Source organism: Pseudorca crassidens, chromosome 9 (assembly GCF_039906515.1).
Source record: "Pseudorca crassidens isolate mPseCra1 chromosome 9, mPseCra1.hap1, whole genome shotgun sequence".
NCBI classification, from domain to species: domain Eukaryota; kingdom Metazoa; phylum Chordata; class Mammalia; order Artiodactyla; family Delphinidae; genus Pseudorca; species Pseudorca crassidens.
Window position 1 is genome coordinate 8,267,433 of NC_090304.1, and position 14,913 is coordinate 8,282,345.

The 14,913-nt window shown below is 61.1% G+C and overlaps 3 protein-coding genes across 16 annotated transcripts; 1 reads left to right on the forward strand and 2 right to left on the reverse strand.

The window, feature by feature from the left end:
• The first annotated feature begins 4,041 nt into the window (after positions 1-4,041).
• Positions 4,042-6,511, forward strand: PPP1R14B (protein phosphatase 1 regulatory inhibitor subunit 14B). The gene is given in 6 exon segments (XM_067748605.1): positions 4,042-4,229; positions 4,232-4,338; positions 4,340-4,621; positions 5,651-5,734; positions 6,049-6,081; positions 6,174-6,511. Coding segments are annotated over 6 exon segments (609 nt in total). The 5' UTR covers positions 4,042-4,195; the 3' UTR covers positions 6,243-6,511.
• A 397-nt stretch (positions 6,512-6,908) lies between these two features.
• On the reverse strand, positions 6,909-9,698 carry FKBP2 (FKBP prolyl isomerase 2). Of its 6 annotated transcripts, none has more exons than XM_067748592.1 (6): positions 9,539-9,698; positions 8,124-8,292; positions 7,687-7,799; positions 7,521-7,567; positions 7,139-7,174; positions 6,909-7,049 (listed from the first exon to the last, which is right to left on the reverse strand). In XM_067748592.1, the coding sequence occupies exons 1-6, from the start codon at positions 9,598-9,600 to the stop codon at positions 6,988-6,990; spliced, it is 489 nt and encodes a 162-aa protein (XP_067604693.1). In that variant the 5' UTR covers positions 9,601-9,698; the 3' UTR covers positions 6,909-6,987. The 6 variants fall into 6 exon arrangements, 5 of the variants coding, with proteins under 5 accessions (XP_067604693.1, XP_067604695.1, XP_067604696.1 ...); XM_067748594.1 differs by lacking the exon at positions 9,539-9,698 and adding an exon at positions 9,136-9,275; XM_067748595.1 differs by lacking the exon at positions 9,539-9,698 and adding an exon at positions 9,009-9,130.
• Positions 9,699-11,468: 1,770 nt separating this feature from the next.
• VEGFB (vascular endothelial growth factor B) lies at positions 11,469-14,876 on the reverse strand. Of its 9 annotated transcripts, none has more exons than XR_010945987.1 (8): positions 14,594-14,864; positions 14,004-14,064; positions 13,461-13,657; positions 13,221-13,294; positions 12,992-13,027; positions 12,515-12,750; positions 11,983-12,063; positions 11,469-11,907 (listed from the first exon to the last, which is right to left on the reverse strand). XR_010945987.1 is itself a non-coding variant. In XM_067748596.1 (8 exons), the coding sequence occupies exons 1-8, from the start codon at positions 14,651-14,653 to the stop codon at positions 11,886-11,888; spliced, it is 666 nt and encodes a 221-aa protein (XP_067604697.1). In that variant the 5' UTR covers positions 14,654-14,876; the 3' UTR covers positions 11,469-11,885. The 9 variants fall into 9 exon arrangements, 8 of the variants coding, with proteins under 8 accessions (XP_067604697.1, XP_067604698.1, XP_067604704.1 ...); XM_067748596.1 differs by having other exon boundaries at positions 12,515-12,649; positions 14,594-14,876; XM_067748597.1 differs by having other exon boundaries at positions 12,515-12,649; positions 14,004-14,046; positions 14,594-14,871.
• Positions 14,877-14,913: the final 37 nt, after the last annotated feature.

A 14,913-nucleotide genomic window follows, 5' to 3' on the forward strand; every position in this document is an offset into this window, starting at 1 on the left:
CTCTCGACTGCAAACTGAGAAGGGGACAGCTGGTCGTTTGCCCAGAGGGGTCAGAAGCCTCCTGGGTGTCCACGAACAAGGAGGGTCGAGGAGAGGCTCTGCCACTCCTGGCCCACAGCAGGTGTCCTGAAATCTGCTGCATGCCAGGGACGGGAGCGGGGAAGGCGCATGGGCACTGAGATGGGTGGGGGCTGCAGCCCCTCCCGCAGGGCTTGGCTGGGGGGGCTCCTGCCTGGGGGCCCCTGTGGGAGCCCCTCCAATACAGAGACAGTAGCAGCAGCAGGTTTAAAGTAGAACTCATCCAGAGGGGCCAGCCAAGTCACCTAGAAACCCAGAAAGAGATGGAGCTGCTTCTGGGGGAGGAGGGGTCAGTCAAGGAGGAGCCAGCCCTACAGGCCTCTGCCCCAGGCTCTCAGACCCCCAAGGGGAGCCCTGCCTGGCACTGGCCATCCTCAAAATCCCCACCATGTTGGGTACCAACTCTAACCTAACAGATCTCCTAGCCTTTGGCTGAGGCCCTATGGGGTGTGATTATTATCTCTACTTGAGGCGCAGAGGAGGGGAAAGGACTTGCCCAAGGTCACACAGCTTCGTAGGAAGATTGCAGCCCTCTGTCTTGAAGGCCAGTTTATGTCCTGCCTTTACTCCGTGCCCTTGAAGAGACAAAGAAAGGGGGACAGGACTTGTGATCCTTGTCCTCTCTCACCAGAGCAACAGAGCCATAGCCCTCAGAGACTCAGGGACTACGAGGTCTCACTGGGCAGTGCCATGCCAGGTAGAGATTGGCCTCTGCTCCCGCTGACTTGGGTCCAAGTCTACCGGCAGAACCTCTTCTCTCTGTGCCTCAGTCACCTTATCCAGAAGGTGGAGGTTGTCAGAGGATGAAATAGGCAAATGGGTATGAGATGACCCCTAGGTGTAGACAGCTGAATCTCTAAGGAGTGAGAGCAGGCTGTGGGGACAAGGGGAAGGAAGGAGGAAAGGGCATGGATCAGCTCTGGGCCAGGGGGCTAGCAGGGCCTAGAGCCAGGGCCTGAGCTTAGGGGTAGAAGCTCTAGGCAGCAGCTCCTTGGAAAACAGGATGGGAGCCTGTTTCCTGGGCCTGAGCCCCTCCCCCTCTCCCTCCACCCCTCTGTCTCCCGAGGCCAGGGCAACCCCCATTAGAGGGCTTCTTCCTCCTCGGACACTTTCTTGCAGCCTTGGTAATGGTAATAGAGTTTCTCGGCAAGCACTAAACGGTGGAAGGAAGGCAGCCTTTCCGGCCTCTACCCTTGATTAAGGGAGCGGTCTCAGCCTAGGCCCTCCCTAGGGCCTCTGCTTTGAGGAGGTGCTGAAAGCAGCCTTAGCTGCCCTCTGGTGGAGGGGGGCCAGGATCCCAAGAGGGGTGGGGCTGGGGAGGCCACAGCCTGAGGCTGGAAGGATGAAGAGCAGCAGCGATGACAGGTTCAGACAGGAGAGCAAGGGCTGGGATATGGTCTTGGAGCACTGACCTCAGCCCCAAACCACCAGAAGTCAGCAGAATCCACCCCTCTGAAGAGGCTCAGGGCAGGTAAATGACTTGCCCAGGGCCTCGAAGCCTAGGGCAGAGGCAGGATTTGAACCCAGTTCTTCCACTCCAAGGTTCTGTGCTGGGCACCCCAGCCTCCAAGACAGCTGCAGGCCATCATGTCCATCTGCACTAACTGTTCACAGGGTAGGCGGCCATGGGAAGGGACTGGATGGACAGGGGGGTCAGCCCCAGGAATCTGGGCGTGCCCTGGGGGTGGCACAGGAGGTGGAGAGAGGGAGAGTCAGGAAAAGCATCCCTGGCTCTTCCCTGTTCAGCCTAGAGAATCCTCAGGGGACCCCTGAAATTTGGACATGACCGGAGGCCTTCACACCAGCCTTGAGGGGAAGAAGATCATTGCTCAGGGTCATAGCATCTGGGGGGTGCAGAGCTGGGGCTGGTACCCAGGTCTTCACCGCCAGTAGGTTTCACTCCCACAAAAAGCTATGGTATATCCTCTCTTGTAACTGTGAGCTCCCCAAGGCCTGAATCAATGCTCCAGTTCAGAAAGAACAGACCCGCCCCAGTGGGGTGAGGTGGGGTGTGGTGGGGAATTTGGATGTGGGTAAGTTGCTTCTCCCATCAGGCCAAGCTCAGAGCCAGAGGCCAGGCTGGGGATGGGGCTCTCTTTGAAAGAGTGGGTCTTGCCTAATCCGCAAGAGCAGGGTCAGCCCTTCCCTGGCCCCCCAGGCTGGCCAAAGGGAGGCTAAGGCCAGAAGGGGGACTGGAGAGGGAGGAGGTATCAGCCCGTCACCAAGCCACATTAACCTGCCCCCTACCCAGGCCTCCCACCTGGCCTGAATCCCACCACCACCATCACCACACACACCATTCTCAGCCAGCGCCTTCTCATTGTCTATTCTCCGCAGCTACAAGGTAAGCCTACAGTCCTAGGTTTGAGTTTGTCTGCAGCACCAGCTGTGTGACCCTGGGCCAGTGTCAACCTCTCTCTGAACTCCATCTACTGCAGAGGACTTCTCTGGCATCCAGAGAGAGGGTGTCTGTGAGGGGCTGGGACTTAACTGTCTCTCAGACCCTGAGACTGTGCTTGGGACTGCAGAGGGTGAGCTTGCTGTCTGTGGAAGCATCCCAAACAGAGCTGCACAGCCTTGTGCGGTGGTATGAGTAGTGATTTTGTGTCAGGGGACCTGGGTACACAAGCTGAGCTCCATCTCTGTCTGGCTGTGTGACTTAACCCCTGTGGTTCAGTCCTTGAATCTTCCATGCACTTTCCTATTTAATCTTTGCCACAGCCTTCAGAGGAAATGGATGCACAGAAGAAGCCATTAATTCTTTCATTCGGTCATTTGTTCAACCAATAGTTATCGAACACCTACTATGAGTCTGACCTAGGTGCTGAGAGTTCAACAAGAGTCAGGTAATTTGCGCGACCCATGTGGGTTTGAAGCCCAGCAGGCCCACTCAGCCATGGGCATCAGCAGTAAACAAGGGCCAGACAGGTCTCTGCCTCATGGAGCTCATAGTTGAGAAATGGGAGACAGACAATGAACAAGTGAATGAGAGACACTATTTAAAAATACGGAAAATCAAAGCAGGTGCGGGAATGAGACGCACGGTCTGCTTAAGAGAGGTGGGCCAGATTAGGCGGCTGTGAGCTCTGAAGGACAGAGGCGGCCGCAGGGCGAGGATCTACCGGAGAGCGAGTGAGGAGCCCTCACGCTGGAACCGACTATGTGGAACCGACCGTAGGAACTCTCATTAGGGTCAGCTGTTATTATTATCTTTATTACCGTGAGTACCGGCTCCCCCACTTCCCAGCTCTTTACGCCTCAGTTTGTACACACAGAGGTTGCGGGGTGCAGAGAACCGCGCCCTGTGGAGACCAGCCCTAGGAGGGCGCTCCAAACAAGTTCTGCGCTTCCCGGACCCGGTTCCGCTCCAGGGGAGGGGCGGCCATGGGGGCGGGACCCTGGGAACTACATTTCCCATAATTCCGTCCCCGCTGCCATCTTGGCGGGTGGGCGGTGGCTGCCTGGGGTCTGGCCCTTCAGGCCGCCCGGATCGCTCAGCTCACCCCCAACCTAGGCCTCCATCATGGGGGGCGCGGAACCCCGACGAGTAGGGCGTCCGGTGACCTGGGCAGCGCCTGCCCGCCTTCTCCACTCCTCCACCCCCGGGCGTCCGGCCCACGTGTCCGTCCGCGCGAAGAAGCCTGCTCTTTACCCGCTGGCCAAGGGCCTGAGGACCCAGAAGTCGGGGGCTCCCACGTCTCTTCCTCGGACCTCTGTCCTGTATACAGTGTCCACTCCCCTCCATTCTCAGACGGCCCCTGTTTTTGCCTCAGTTAGGACAGAACACTAGGTTCCCCGCAGGAGCGCAAATCCGGCTACCGGACGCTTAGAACGCCTGGGCTTGGGGCAGGAAGCTTAAAAGGGATAGCGGACAGCTAGGTCCAAACCTCTAAGGACTAGACCCTCTCTTAGCCCCGGCCCGAGGGCGGGGTAGGGGTGAGGGGCCTGCTTCAGGACTGTCCCTTTAAGGGGGTGTGGTCGGGGGGCGGGGGAAGCGATCGAGACAGAGAAAGCGGCTTCGGCTGCGGCGGCTCGGGCGGCGGCCGCGGGGGACAAAGGGCGGGCGGATCGGCGGGGAGGGGGCGGGGCGCGGCCAGGCCAGGCCCGGGGGCTCCGCATGCTGCAGCTGCCCCCGGGCGCCCCCGCCGCCGCCCTCGCAGCGGAGCCGTGCGGAGCCGAGCTCACGAGCTAACCCGAGCCAGCGGCCCGGAGCCAGCCGGCGGGCGTCCCGGAGGCGGCGGCGCAGGGAGGGGCCCGACGCGCGCACGTGGCCCCGGCGGCCGCCATGGCGGACAGCGGCCCCGCAGGGGGCGCGGCGTTGGCGGCTCCGGCCCCTGGACCGGGGAGTGGCGGCCCAGGGCCCCGCGTCTACTTTCAGAGCCCCCCTGGGGCTGCAGGCGAGGGCCCGGGCGGCGCGGACGACGAGGGCCCAGTGAGGCGCCAAGGGAAGGTCACGGTCAAGTACGACCGCAAGGAACTACGGAAGCGCCTCAACCTGGAGGAGTGGATCCTGGAGCAGCTCACTCGCCTCTACGACTGCCAGGTGTGTCCCCCACCCTGCGCCGACACCCTAAAATCGGTTCCGATTCGGGCCGCCTGGGAACCCCACCTTGAGCCCGCCTGTCACCCGGAGTCAATGGGCGCTCCGCTTCCGCGCGCTCCCCAGCTCTCCGTACTCCCCGCCCCCAATGTATGCTCTTTCTTGTCTGACCTAAGTCACTCCTTTCTTATCTGCTGCCTTGGACAGGAGACTCAGGGCTTGTCTGGGCTGGCGGGGAAAGGAGATCTACCTATTGCCTGCTAGCCTAGACTAGTTAAAAGGCGCTAGCTAGCCTGGGTGGTGGTGGTACGGGTCTTGCTTATTCTAATGGGCTAACCTGGAGCTCCATCTTGTCATGGGGGGGCAGGCTAGCCCACTCTCTGGGTTCTAGTTCTCCACCCTATGACTCCTTCCTTGATCAAATGGTGACTCAGTCCCCGGGGGGCAGGGTGGAGGAGTGGGCTTGCCCTGTGCTGCCTACCCTAGCGCAGCCCTGGGATGCAGCTGACTCCAGACCGGAGAGATGCTTCCTGGGGGGGGGAGGGGTGGCAGGCACCCCCTCCCTCAGCAAAGCATGGGCTCTTTGTTTCCCCTTTACCAGGCCTGGGTCCTTCCCACTGACCCCTCACCCTTCACTTCCTCCTCACTCCTGGGAAGCTGTGACAGGTGTTTGGGGGAGGGGAAGGGGCTGTGATGAGTTGGGACAGCTGGCCCCACCTGTGCTCTGGTTGAGATGGGGGGCCCGGAAGTTGGGGAGACACATCTGCAGGGTTCCTAGCCCAGGATCCCCAGCCCTAGCTGTCTGGCACCCAGGGTGCCCAACTGGCAGGGACAGGAAGCTCCCCCCCCATTGGGCAGTTTGCCTTGGCACAGGCCTGATCTGTTTTCTCCTCGGAGCAGCTGCCGCTGTCTGCTGGGCAAGAGGGCTGGCTCATTTGCAGTAGGGCAGGGGCCTCAGCCAGAGAGCCCCTCTCACACCCTCTCTCCCAACTCAGGCCCTTGTCTCTCCCTCCTCCCCCACCCCCACCCCAGGAAGAGGAGATCCCGGAGCTGGAGATTGACGTGGATGAACTCCTGGACATGGAGAGTGATGATACCCGAGCTGCCAGGGTCAAGGTGAGAGGGGTTGGAGGGCAGCAGGGCCAGGTCAGGGGAGCAGGGAATAGAGGGGTGCCTGGAGGCACTGCCCCGTGGGTAGGCAAGCCTCTGGAGCCAGGCCTTCTTTGGTCTGAGTCAGCCAGCTCTGTGACCTTCCTGGGCTCAGCTTCTGGCTCCGTCAAATAGGGCCAGTGGTACTTGCCTAGCTGTTCAGTAGCTGTGGCATCTCCTGTGCCTCAGGGTGGCCCCAGTGCCTTGGAAGAGGGTATAGGTGAACTTTAGGCTCGTGTTCTTGAGACTCATAGTTATACTTTCCCCCCATGCCCCACTAGGAGCTGCTGGTTGACTGTTACAAACCCACTGAGGTAAGGAGGTGGTTTCCCCAGAGGGCGGGGTGAGGAGCCTGGGGTCCTGTCATCTTGGGTTCTGGTCTCCCTAATGTCCTCCCTCCCTCCAGGCCTTCATCTCTGGCCTGCTGGACAAGATCCGGGGCATGCAGAAGCTGAGCACACCCCAGAAGAAGTAAGGGTCCTCGACCCGGGTGAACGGAGGCTCCCACAGGACAATCGCCCCGCAACCTCGTAGCAACAGCAATACCGGGGGGCCCTGTGGCCAGGCCTGGTGCCATGCGCAGTGCTCCCCGTGCCCCTGGCCCAGGGGCCTCTTCCCTGCCCCCTCAGTTTTCCATTTTTGGGGTTTTTTATTATTATTAAACTGACGGGACTTTTTGTGTTTTTATATTGACTGCGGCGCGGGCCCTTTAATAAAGCTAGGATGCGCCTTTGGTGCAGTTAACAGGCTCGCCTGGTTTCTTTCAGGGGGGACACACTGCTCTACAACTGCCGCCAGCTCAGCTTCTCCCCAGGTGACCGCAGGCCTTCCTGAGGGCCATGAAGCCATGGCGATACCCCAGTGCTGGCTCCCAGACCAGGATCTGGAAGCGGCTGGGGAGTTGGGGAGGAGCCGTTGTTGCTGCTGGCAGGCAGGAATACTCCTTTTTCCCTCTGGACAAGGGCCACCAAGTCACTGAGGGCTTGGCCATCATGACCTCCATGCCACTGAGCCTACTAGACCCCAAGGCTCTGCAGCCAGGAAAGGAGAGGGAGGGATGGGGGGAGGATGAGGGAGAGGGAAGGCTGAAGCTGTGGTTTCTAAGTCTCCAGGGCCCACAAACAAACACAGGCTCACTTCGTGGGCTTTAAAGTTTTTTTCCTTTCTTTAAACAGTCTGGTCCCAGATGGGGGCCTCTCCCCCAGCCCTCCCCAGTTTGGCTACAGTTCTGAACGTCGCTCGATTTTGAGCAGCTCCACCTCGAACACCAAGGTTGCACCGCCTGCAGGGGAGAAGTGGGATCAGAATGAGAACCAGGGCCACAGGGAGATGGAATGGGTACAGGAGATGGGGGGCAGGAAGGTTTATTACCTGGAATCTTTGGGGGAGCTCCCCGCTCTCCGTACCCTGCAGAGATGCACAAAGAAAGTGAGCCGTGGCCAGGCAGTGAGGTGTTCTGCAGACAACCAGGCTGAAACCAAGCCTCTGCCCATCCCAGCACGAGGCCAGAAATGCAGAAGGTGTAATGGATTTGGGAGGGCGCTGCTAAAGGTCTTGTAGAGGGCAAAGAGTGGGCACCAGAGCCAAGCGTCCCAAGGGTCTTGCCCTGTCCTCACTGCTGGACACAACTAGACTTGGAAGTGGCATGTATTGAATGGATTGAGTGGACATCCGTGCAGAGGCTGAACCAGCCTTCACCCTTACGTAGATATAACCCTGAACTCCCTATCCCCATTCAGGAAGGGCCTCTTACCTAGCTCTGATGGGATCACCAGCTTCCGCTTTTCCCCCTCACACATCCTGTAGGACAATACATGTTCAGCACGTGGCAGCACCCAGGCTCCCTGCCCCCACCCCATACCTGGAGCTTGCCTCCCACAGTTCACCTCCTGGACCACAGCCATGGCCCCTCGACTCACCCTAGCAGCCCCTGGTCCCAGCCCTTGATGACCTGGCCCGTGCCCAGGGAGAAGACAAAGGGCTGGTTCTGGGGCAGGCTGCTGTCAAACTCTGTTCCATCTTCCAGCTTGCCCTGTGAGACCACGGGAAGGCCAGTGAGGAGGAGGGTCTGCTCCGACACCCCCACCCCCAGGTGCTCTTCCCGTCAAGGTGGCAGCCCACAGCACTGGCGGCCGTAGTCCTAGAAAGGGACAGAACCTTGGGCAGCTCACAGCACACTGCACTGCTTGCTGGTGCCAACTGGGAGTAGACAGTTAAGAGCAAGATAGGATCATGCAAAGTAGATGAGGAGACTTGCCCAAGGTGACCCACCTTTTGGCAGACACACCTGGCTCCCAAGTCCTTTCTGGTCCCCGGAAGGCCCACCCACCCCCAAAAGCTCCACTTCCTCACCCACCGTGTAGTGCATGTGCAGGACGTCCCCTTTGCGTGATTTGATGGGACAGTGGTCTACCCGTTTCTTGACTCCGATCTGCAGCTTCCGTTTGCCCTCGGCCCCGGCGGCCGTGACCAGGGCGCTCAGGCAGATGGACAATACTGTCAGGACCCAGCTCAGCCTCATGTTTCTGCGGGGACAGACCCCGACCAACCAACCGGGGGAGAGGAACGGGAGGGCATGGAATACGGGCAAGTACCAGGAGGATTCCACCCCACCGTACCTTGCCTGCCCCTGGGGATCCCCTTGTCCCGTGTCACCGCCCCCTCCCCCAGGCTCCGCGGCCACACTTACCAGTCCAGGGAGAAGGGGGCTTGCCCGAGGACCCCAGCAGCGGGGGGAGGGGGTCAGGGGAGGCCACAGCAGCCAGGGTCCAGCCCCTTTGCTCACCCCCTGCCCTTCCGTCCCTCCCAGTCCCCAGCTCTGCTCTTCAATTCCCCCCTGTCCCTTTCCGCAAAGTCCAAACCCTATCTGGCTGCGCAGCAGTTGCCCCAACCGGGCGACCCCATTCACGCCACACCCAATTGCCTCCCGCCCAGCAAACCCACACCTCTGCGGCTGCCGCAGGGGGTCGGCCCCGAGGCACCCACACATCGCCACTGGGTGGCTCCGGGGAGCCCCTGTCCTCCGGGGGTACCCCCCAGGCTGGTCCTGTGCCTCCGCCCGAGGCGCCGCCCCAACTCTGAGCCCTCGGGGGCCTGCGGGGCACCCAGACTGGCCCCGTGTCGGGTGGCCGCCGAGCCCGCTCCACCCACACCACCTCTCCCGGGGGAGTTCTCGGCCTACCGCGCCCCCAGGCACGGCCACCACGGAGACCGCCCCCGCGTGGACGCCCCGGGCCATTACCTGGGCCTACCCCTTCGCTGGGCTCCTTAGCCCCACCCTTTAGAGGGCGTGGTTCCGCCCCCGGCCCTGTAGTCCCGCCCCCGACAGGACTAGACCCCTTTTCCTGAACTGTAGCCGCGCCACTCACCGGCTGAGGCCGCGCCCCCAGTGCCTGGGCTCCTTCCCCCTCGGTCTCCAAACCCGAGGCTCCTCCTTCCGCCTGTTCCAGCTCCTCCTCCAAGGGCCAGCCTCCGTCCCTCACCAGTCCTAGCCCCGCCCCCAGCCCTGGAGCTCCGCCTTCCACTGGCACAAGCTCAGAGGTCCCACCCGTCTCCGTTCCACGTCCCGCCCCGACTCCCGGAGCCCCGCCCCGTGAGGCGTGAGAACCCTCCCCCTGCGGCATCCCCAGACAGCTCTGACCCCAACCTTCAATTCCCTCGTAACCTATCCCTTGTTGACACTCAGAGCCCCGGCCCGCTCCTGCCCCGCCTAATCCAGCCTGCCCCCTTGCACCCCGGCTCCCCACAGCCCGGGCTGTGGCCCCCGCTCACCTCCTCGCCGCGCCCCCGGAGTCAACCCCAGTCCTGCTGCCGTCTCTGCGCAGGCGCGTCATCGTTGCCACCAGACCCGGCCACGCCGCCCGCCCTCATTGGACCGTGCGAAACCCGCGGCCATACGCCCGCCTGGGCGGCCTTCTCTAGCTCCGCCCCCCGCGCCGCCATGTGACTTATGCGTCAGGTCCGGTGGCTCTGTAGTCCGTAAGGTTAGGTGAAAGTGACTTCTGAAAGGGCCGAAGGCACTTCCGGTCGAGGTGAAATTAAGGTCAGGTGGGCGCGGGTTCGCGGCGGGGGTCTTAAGACACCATTTTATGTCGCCCCCAGCCTCTCCTGTTTGCCCCTGAGCCTCTTCAGGATCCACAATCCTCAGTTGCTGTGGAAAGAGCCTGGCTTCAGAGTGAGCCCTGGGTTTGAATCCAGGGTCTGCCACTCATTGACAGGCTGTGTGACCTTGAGCAAGTTCCTTGGCCTGGTAACTCGGGCTTGATAACATCCACCCCGCAGGGCCCCTGTAGGATCGCTGCAAGTGACGTGCACTGCCAGGCCCTGGTCCACGGCGAATGCTCTCTCCCTTTTTTCTCTCCCGGTGTACAGGCCTGCCTCTACCTGCTGCACAATGACCCCTGAATCACGACTGTAATGGTCTGGCTGGGTCCGTTCCCCAACCGGACTTATTTCCAGGCACCACAGCACCCAGGAGTGAACATCTGTCCATTGAAGTAATGAACCTGCAGTTGGGAGGCAGATAAGCCTAAGTTGAGTGTTAGGGAGAGAGTCGACCTGAGGTCAAATCCCCAGGTCAGTCAGAGTTTTCGAGCCTATTTCCTCAACTGAAAAAGGAAGATTACAACACTCAGAATTGAGGACTAGGCGAGAAGGCACATACGAAGCAGTGTGCACGCTGGGCAGGCTTAAATGGCCTTGGGAGGTGGTAGCCACTGTCCCTAACCCTCATCTGTCTCACTCTAATTGAGCTCTGGCATTTTGGGTGACAGAATAGCTGAGAAAATTATTTGAAAGTAGCAATCACTGTCAGGAATTGTCTCTTCTGGTTTAACCCCACTCTTGGTTTGGGCCCAACAAGATCACTACCCCACCCTCTAACACTTCAGAGAAGGCCTCCATTAGGGGAGCTGCTTTGGCTTAACCTCTGCCATGAATGTTCTGTCTCGATGGGGCAAAGCACTGGTGCCCAAGGTTGCCCTTCAGTTCACCCCCTCATCACTCAGACCCAGGGGTACTGAAGGTTACAGGCCGAAAGCTGGCCACTGAGCTTGGGCTGGGTCAGATAAAGGTCAGAGGAGTCCCAAGCAGCGCCTGAGGAGGGGAGCCCAAGGTGCAAGGGAGGTGAGAATGGAGAAGACCGTGTGGCTGGGGTGAGCGGAGCCCACCGACCACAGACCTCTGGTGCTGCCTCCCTTTCGGGGATGTGGGAGTGAGGTGAGGGCAGACCAGGTGCGTGACCTTCGAGTTAAGCTACCGGGAGCAAAAAGCTGCAAACACAGAGTGTCACCCGGCAGGGAAGATGGGTGTTCTTTCCTATTACGTGACTCTCTTTTTTGGAGCCCAAGGGCCCAGACCACAGTAATCATCGGCTCCCTCCGTGTGCACATGTGGGAACTGAGCCTCAGAATGAGAGGCAGTGACAACCAAGGTCATTCAGCAGATCTGGGTCCCACCTCAAGCTCACTGGCCCTCTCCTTCCAGAAAGGAACCCTTGTAATGAGCAGAGGGGCAGGGACTCCCCAGGGCCTGCTAGCACAACATGAACGTGAAGGATGCACGATTCTGGCTCTGTGACCTGTTGTGGGGCCTTGGGCCTCATCTCCTCTAAGCTCCATGTCTAGGAGGCAGTGTGACGCAGACATTTATGTCCAAACCAGCCAGCCCGGACAGTGACAAACAGTGACACAGGCAGAGACAGTTCCTTCTATCTCTTTTATCAGGACTGGGGTTCACAGTTCTTGTACTGAAGCCCAACTCTCATTTTTTTGTAGAGGACCAGGGTCTTCTTAGTGAGGGGACGGAGGAGCCAGTTGTAAGATGCTCACTTGCACAAGGTGGTTAAAAACTGAGCCGGAACCCCATTCTCTCCCAAGATGGTACATGACCCCTCGTGCTGCCTCCAGGTCTCTTCATCCAACTCTGTCCACTTTGTTGGACGGCAGCCTCAGAGAGACAAGGGGCAGTTGGAAAGCCCTCTGAGAGGCCCAGGTCCTGCAGGAGCTTCCGCCCAGGTTGAGGTCTTGGGGACTGGACTGTTCTCACCAGGATGCCCTCTTGTTGCCCTCTGGGCAGGCCTGCGAGGCAAGTGGCCCCACGGCGTTTGAAAAGCAATGTATCACCTTCGCAGCTTCCGGCACCTGAAAAAGGAAGAAGGGGTCTGTTCATGCTGGCACAGCTCAGCCCTTGCTCCTCTAGACTCACCCACTTCTTACCTTCTGTGAACCTCATTCTCCCCTAACACTCCTGGGAAGCCCCAGCTGGCCTGGTCCACAGGACGCCACCCCATGGCCCCGCTGTGGAAAGGAGGGGTGGTGAGAAGCAACTTGGACAAGGGTGGACCAGCGTTCCACCACATCCCCTGGCCTCTTGGAGCACATAAGGTGGAACAAACTCTACCACAGGGGTTTCTGGGAAGGCTCAGAGCCTTGCAAACTGGAAGGCTGTCTTTCTCTTTTCTACACCCGGCGATGTCACGTCTTCCAGGACATCTCTAACCTCTCAAAGACAACGTCAGGGGGCCCTCACCACAGGTCCTGGCTTGACTTCCTGTGTTGGCATCACGTGCCCTCGTGTCTGACTCCGCATCAGAATGTGAGCCTTGTTTATGCTGACCCCAGTGCCAGCAGGCGCCTGGTCAATAGTTCAGCACACTCAAAGCTTCCCCTTCCCTGGCTCTTCTCCCACCAGCAGGCTCACTGGGACCTGCTCCAGGATGGCACCTTGACGCCACACCCGACTCCTCACCTGCAGGTGTCTGGGTTGAGCTCTAAGCCCCGCCCTTGACAACGGAGGAAGCTGCGGCGTCGGCAGCGGCAGCGGCAGGTCCGGGGGTCAGGGCGCTGGCGGCGCTGGGGGCAGCGTGGGCAGAGGGGCCTGGGGCTGGAGTGGGATGGGTGATGTCAGCTGGGGAGGGTGCTCCGGGGGCAGGGTCCCAGCCCGGAACAGAGCGGGGCTGGGGACGGTGGTGGGGAGTGGAAGCCCTAGGAGGAGAAGCAACATGTCTCGGGTGAGAAGTAAGAGTCTTCCCGGGAGCTGGGGTTGGGGAAGAGCATATAGTCTTGGGAAGCAGAGGAAAAGGGGAGAGAGGGACACGAGTGGGAGGAGAAGGCGGGGGACCACAACTTCCTGACACACTCTTACACCCCCCGCCCCACCCACACATTACATTCTGGGTGCTGGGCCTGGGCTCCAACCCCACCTCAGCAAGAGCCCAAGACTCACCTGTCCAGCTTCACAGCACTCTCTCGTTTTTTTGGTCTGAAAAGTAAGAGAGACAGACAGAGACAAGGAAAAAGAGGATCAGGAAGCCAAGCATCCTACTCTCTTGCCCTAGATCCCAGGCCTACCCGGCTATACTCTTGGATACCCGGTCCCCGCTGTGGTGTACCACCACACCTAGCACCCCCCAAGCCTTGTCTCTGCGAACTCAGGAGTGGGGCCTGGCTGGCACCTGCATTCACACTGGCTGTGTTCTTCCAGGGACATCTCCCCCAGCTGACTGCTTGGGTAGCGGATCATGAGGATCTGCGCTCAGGAGAACAGGGAGAGAGACCGTCAGAGAGAGAGGAAAGGGACGCTCCATGGGCTGGAGAAATGAGAATACCTTGCCCACCAGCCAGGGCTCTGGTTGCCACCCTCTCAGTCCCCAGAACGCTAGCATCCAGCCAGGCACACTCCACCTGCCCCATACCTGCATTCGGACTTGGTGCTGCCCAGTGGGCACACACTCCAGGCCGTCGTCAGGGCAGCAGCCGCCACAGCGCTGCACCGTCACGCAGCTGGGCACCAGTTGCTTGGCCACAGTGCCCATGAGCTCCATGGTCAGGGGCACCACAACCTCCCGCGGCTGGCAGGTGGCACGAGCATACACGTCTATCCATGACACCACTGGGGGCAGATGCGTAAGGGTTAAGTCCCCACTGGGTTTCCTGCAGCTGCTCCCTGGTTCCCCTACCCCTGCGCCCAGAAGCTGTTCTCCTTAGTTCTCGTGTCACAGCCACCCTCCACTAGCCCCCACTTCTGCCCTCCCAATCTGTCTTCCCTGTCCTGTTCATCCAGAACCCAGGAACCCCCCTGCCTCAATCTCCTCTTCTGTGAAATGGGCAGAATAAGAGTTTGCATCTTACAGAGGACTGTGATTACACAAGATGAGGAATACACAGAGTCTGGAATCAGGACTGGAAGAAAAGATTCTTAGTGCTGGCTAGTAGAAAGTTCCTATTGTTACTATTACCTTTCTTCTGATGACCAGGGGCATCAGGCTGGGAGACCGGGCCCTGCAGGAGAGAAGAAACCTGGACCCAAGGTGCACTCCAGGAAGGGCTAGCCCTGTCGCTGGCCCCAGGGCTCTGCCCTTGCAGTCAGGAGGCTTATTTCCAGACTACTCTGTTCCTGGGGCCACTCTAGCTTTACCTGTCCTCTCCAGGCCACCTGGGACCTGGGACCTGTCCTGGCTACAACCCCCCAGGCACGCTCTGCCGGCAGCGTCGAACCTCCAAGCCTAGGGACCGGGCTTGTTCTCGAGGCCACAGATCAAGAAGGGGCACAGCGAGCGCCGAACCGCGTCCTGCAGGCACCGAGGCGGCCCCGCCCCCGGCTGCGCCCTGGGGACGGGGTGGGGCGGGGGAGTGGCCCCGGAGTTGGGCCGGCGGGCGGGCGGGGAGGGACGCCTCCCGGGGGATGCCCAGGCCGGGCTCCCGAGACGCCCCCGTCCGAGGCCCGACCCCGCGGATCCCCGAGAACCCGGCCGCTCCGCGCGTCCCCACTTCCGCCAACCTTGAGAGAGGGCACGGCGGGCGGGCGGGTTGTCGCGGACGCACGTACCTGGGCGGGGGCCAGCTGCAGGAGCGCGGCGAGCAGCAGGCGGCGGAGCAGGGGGCTCATGGTGCCCGCGGGGGCCGCGCGCCGGGGGCGCCCGCATCGCCCTAGCCCGGCGGCGCGGGGGGCGGCGGCAGCCAGAGCCCCATGGCGCGGGCCCGGGAGCGGCGGGCGGGGGCCGGGCGCGGTGGGCGGCTCCTCCGCGGCCCCCTCCCGAGCCCTGGGCGCAGGCAGCGCAGCGCAGCGCAGCGGCGGCGGCGGCCGGAGGAGCCGGGCGGGCGGGCGGCCGGTGGTGGCGGCGGCGGGCGGCGGGGACGGCGGGGACG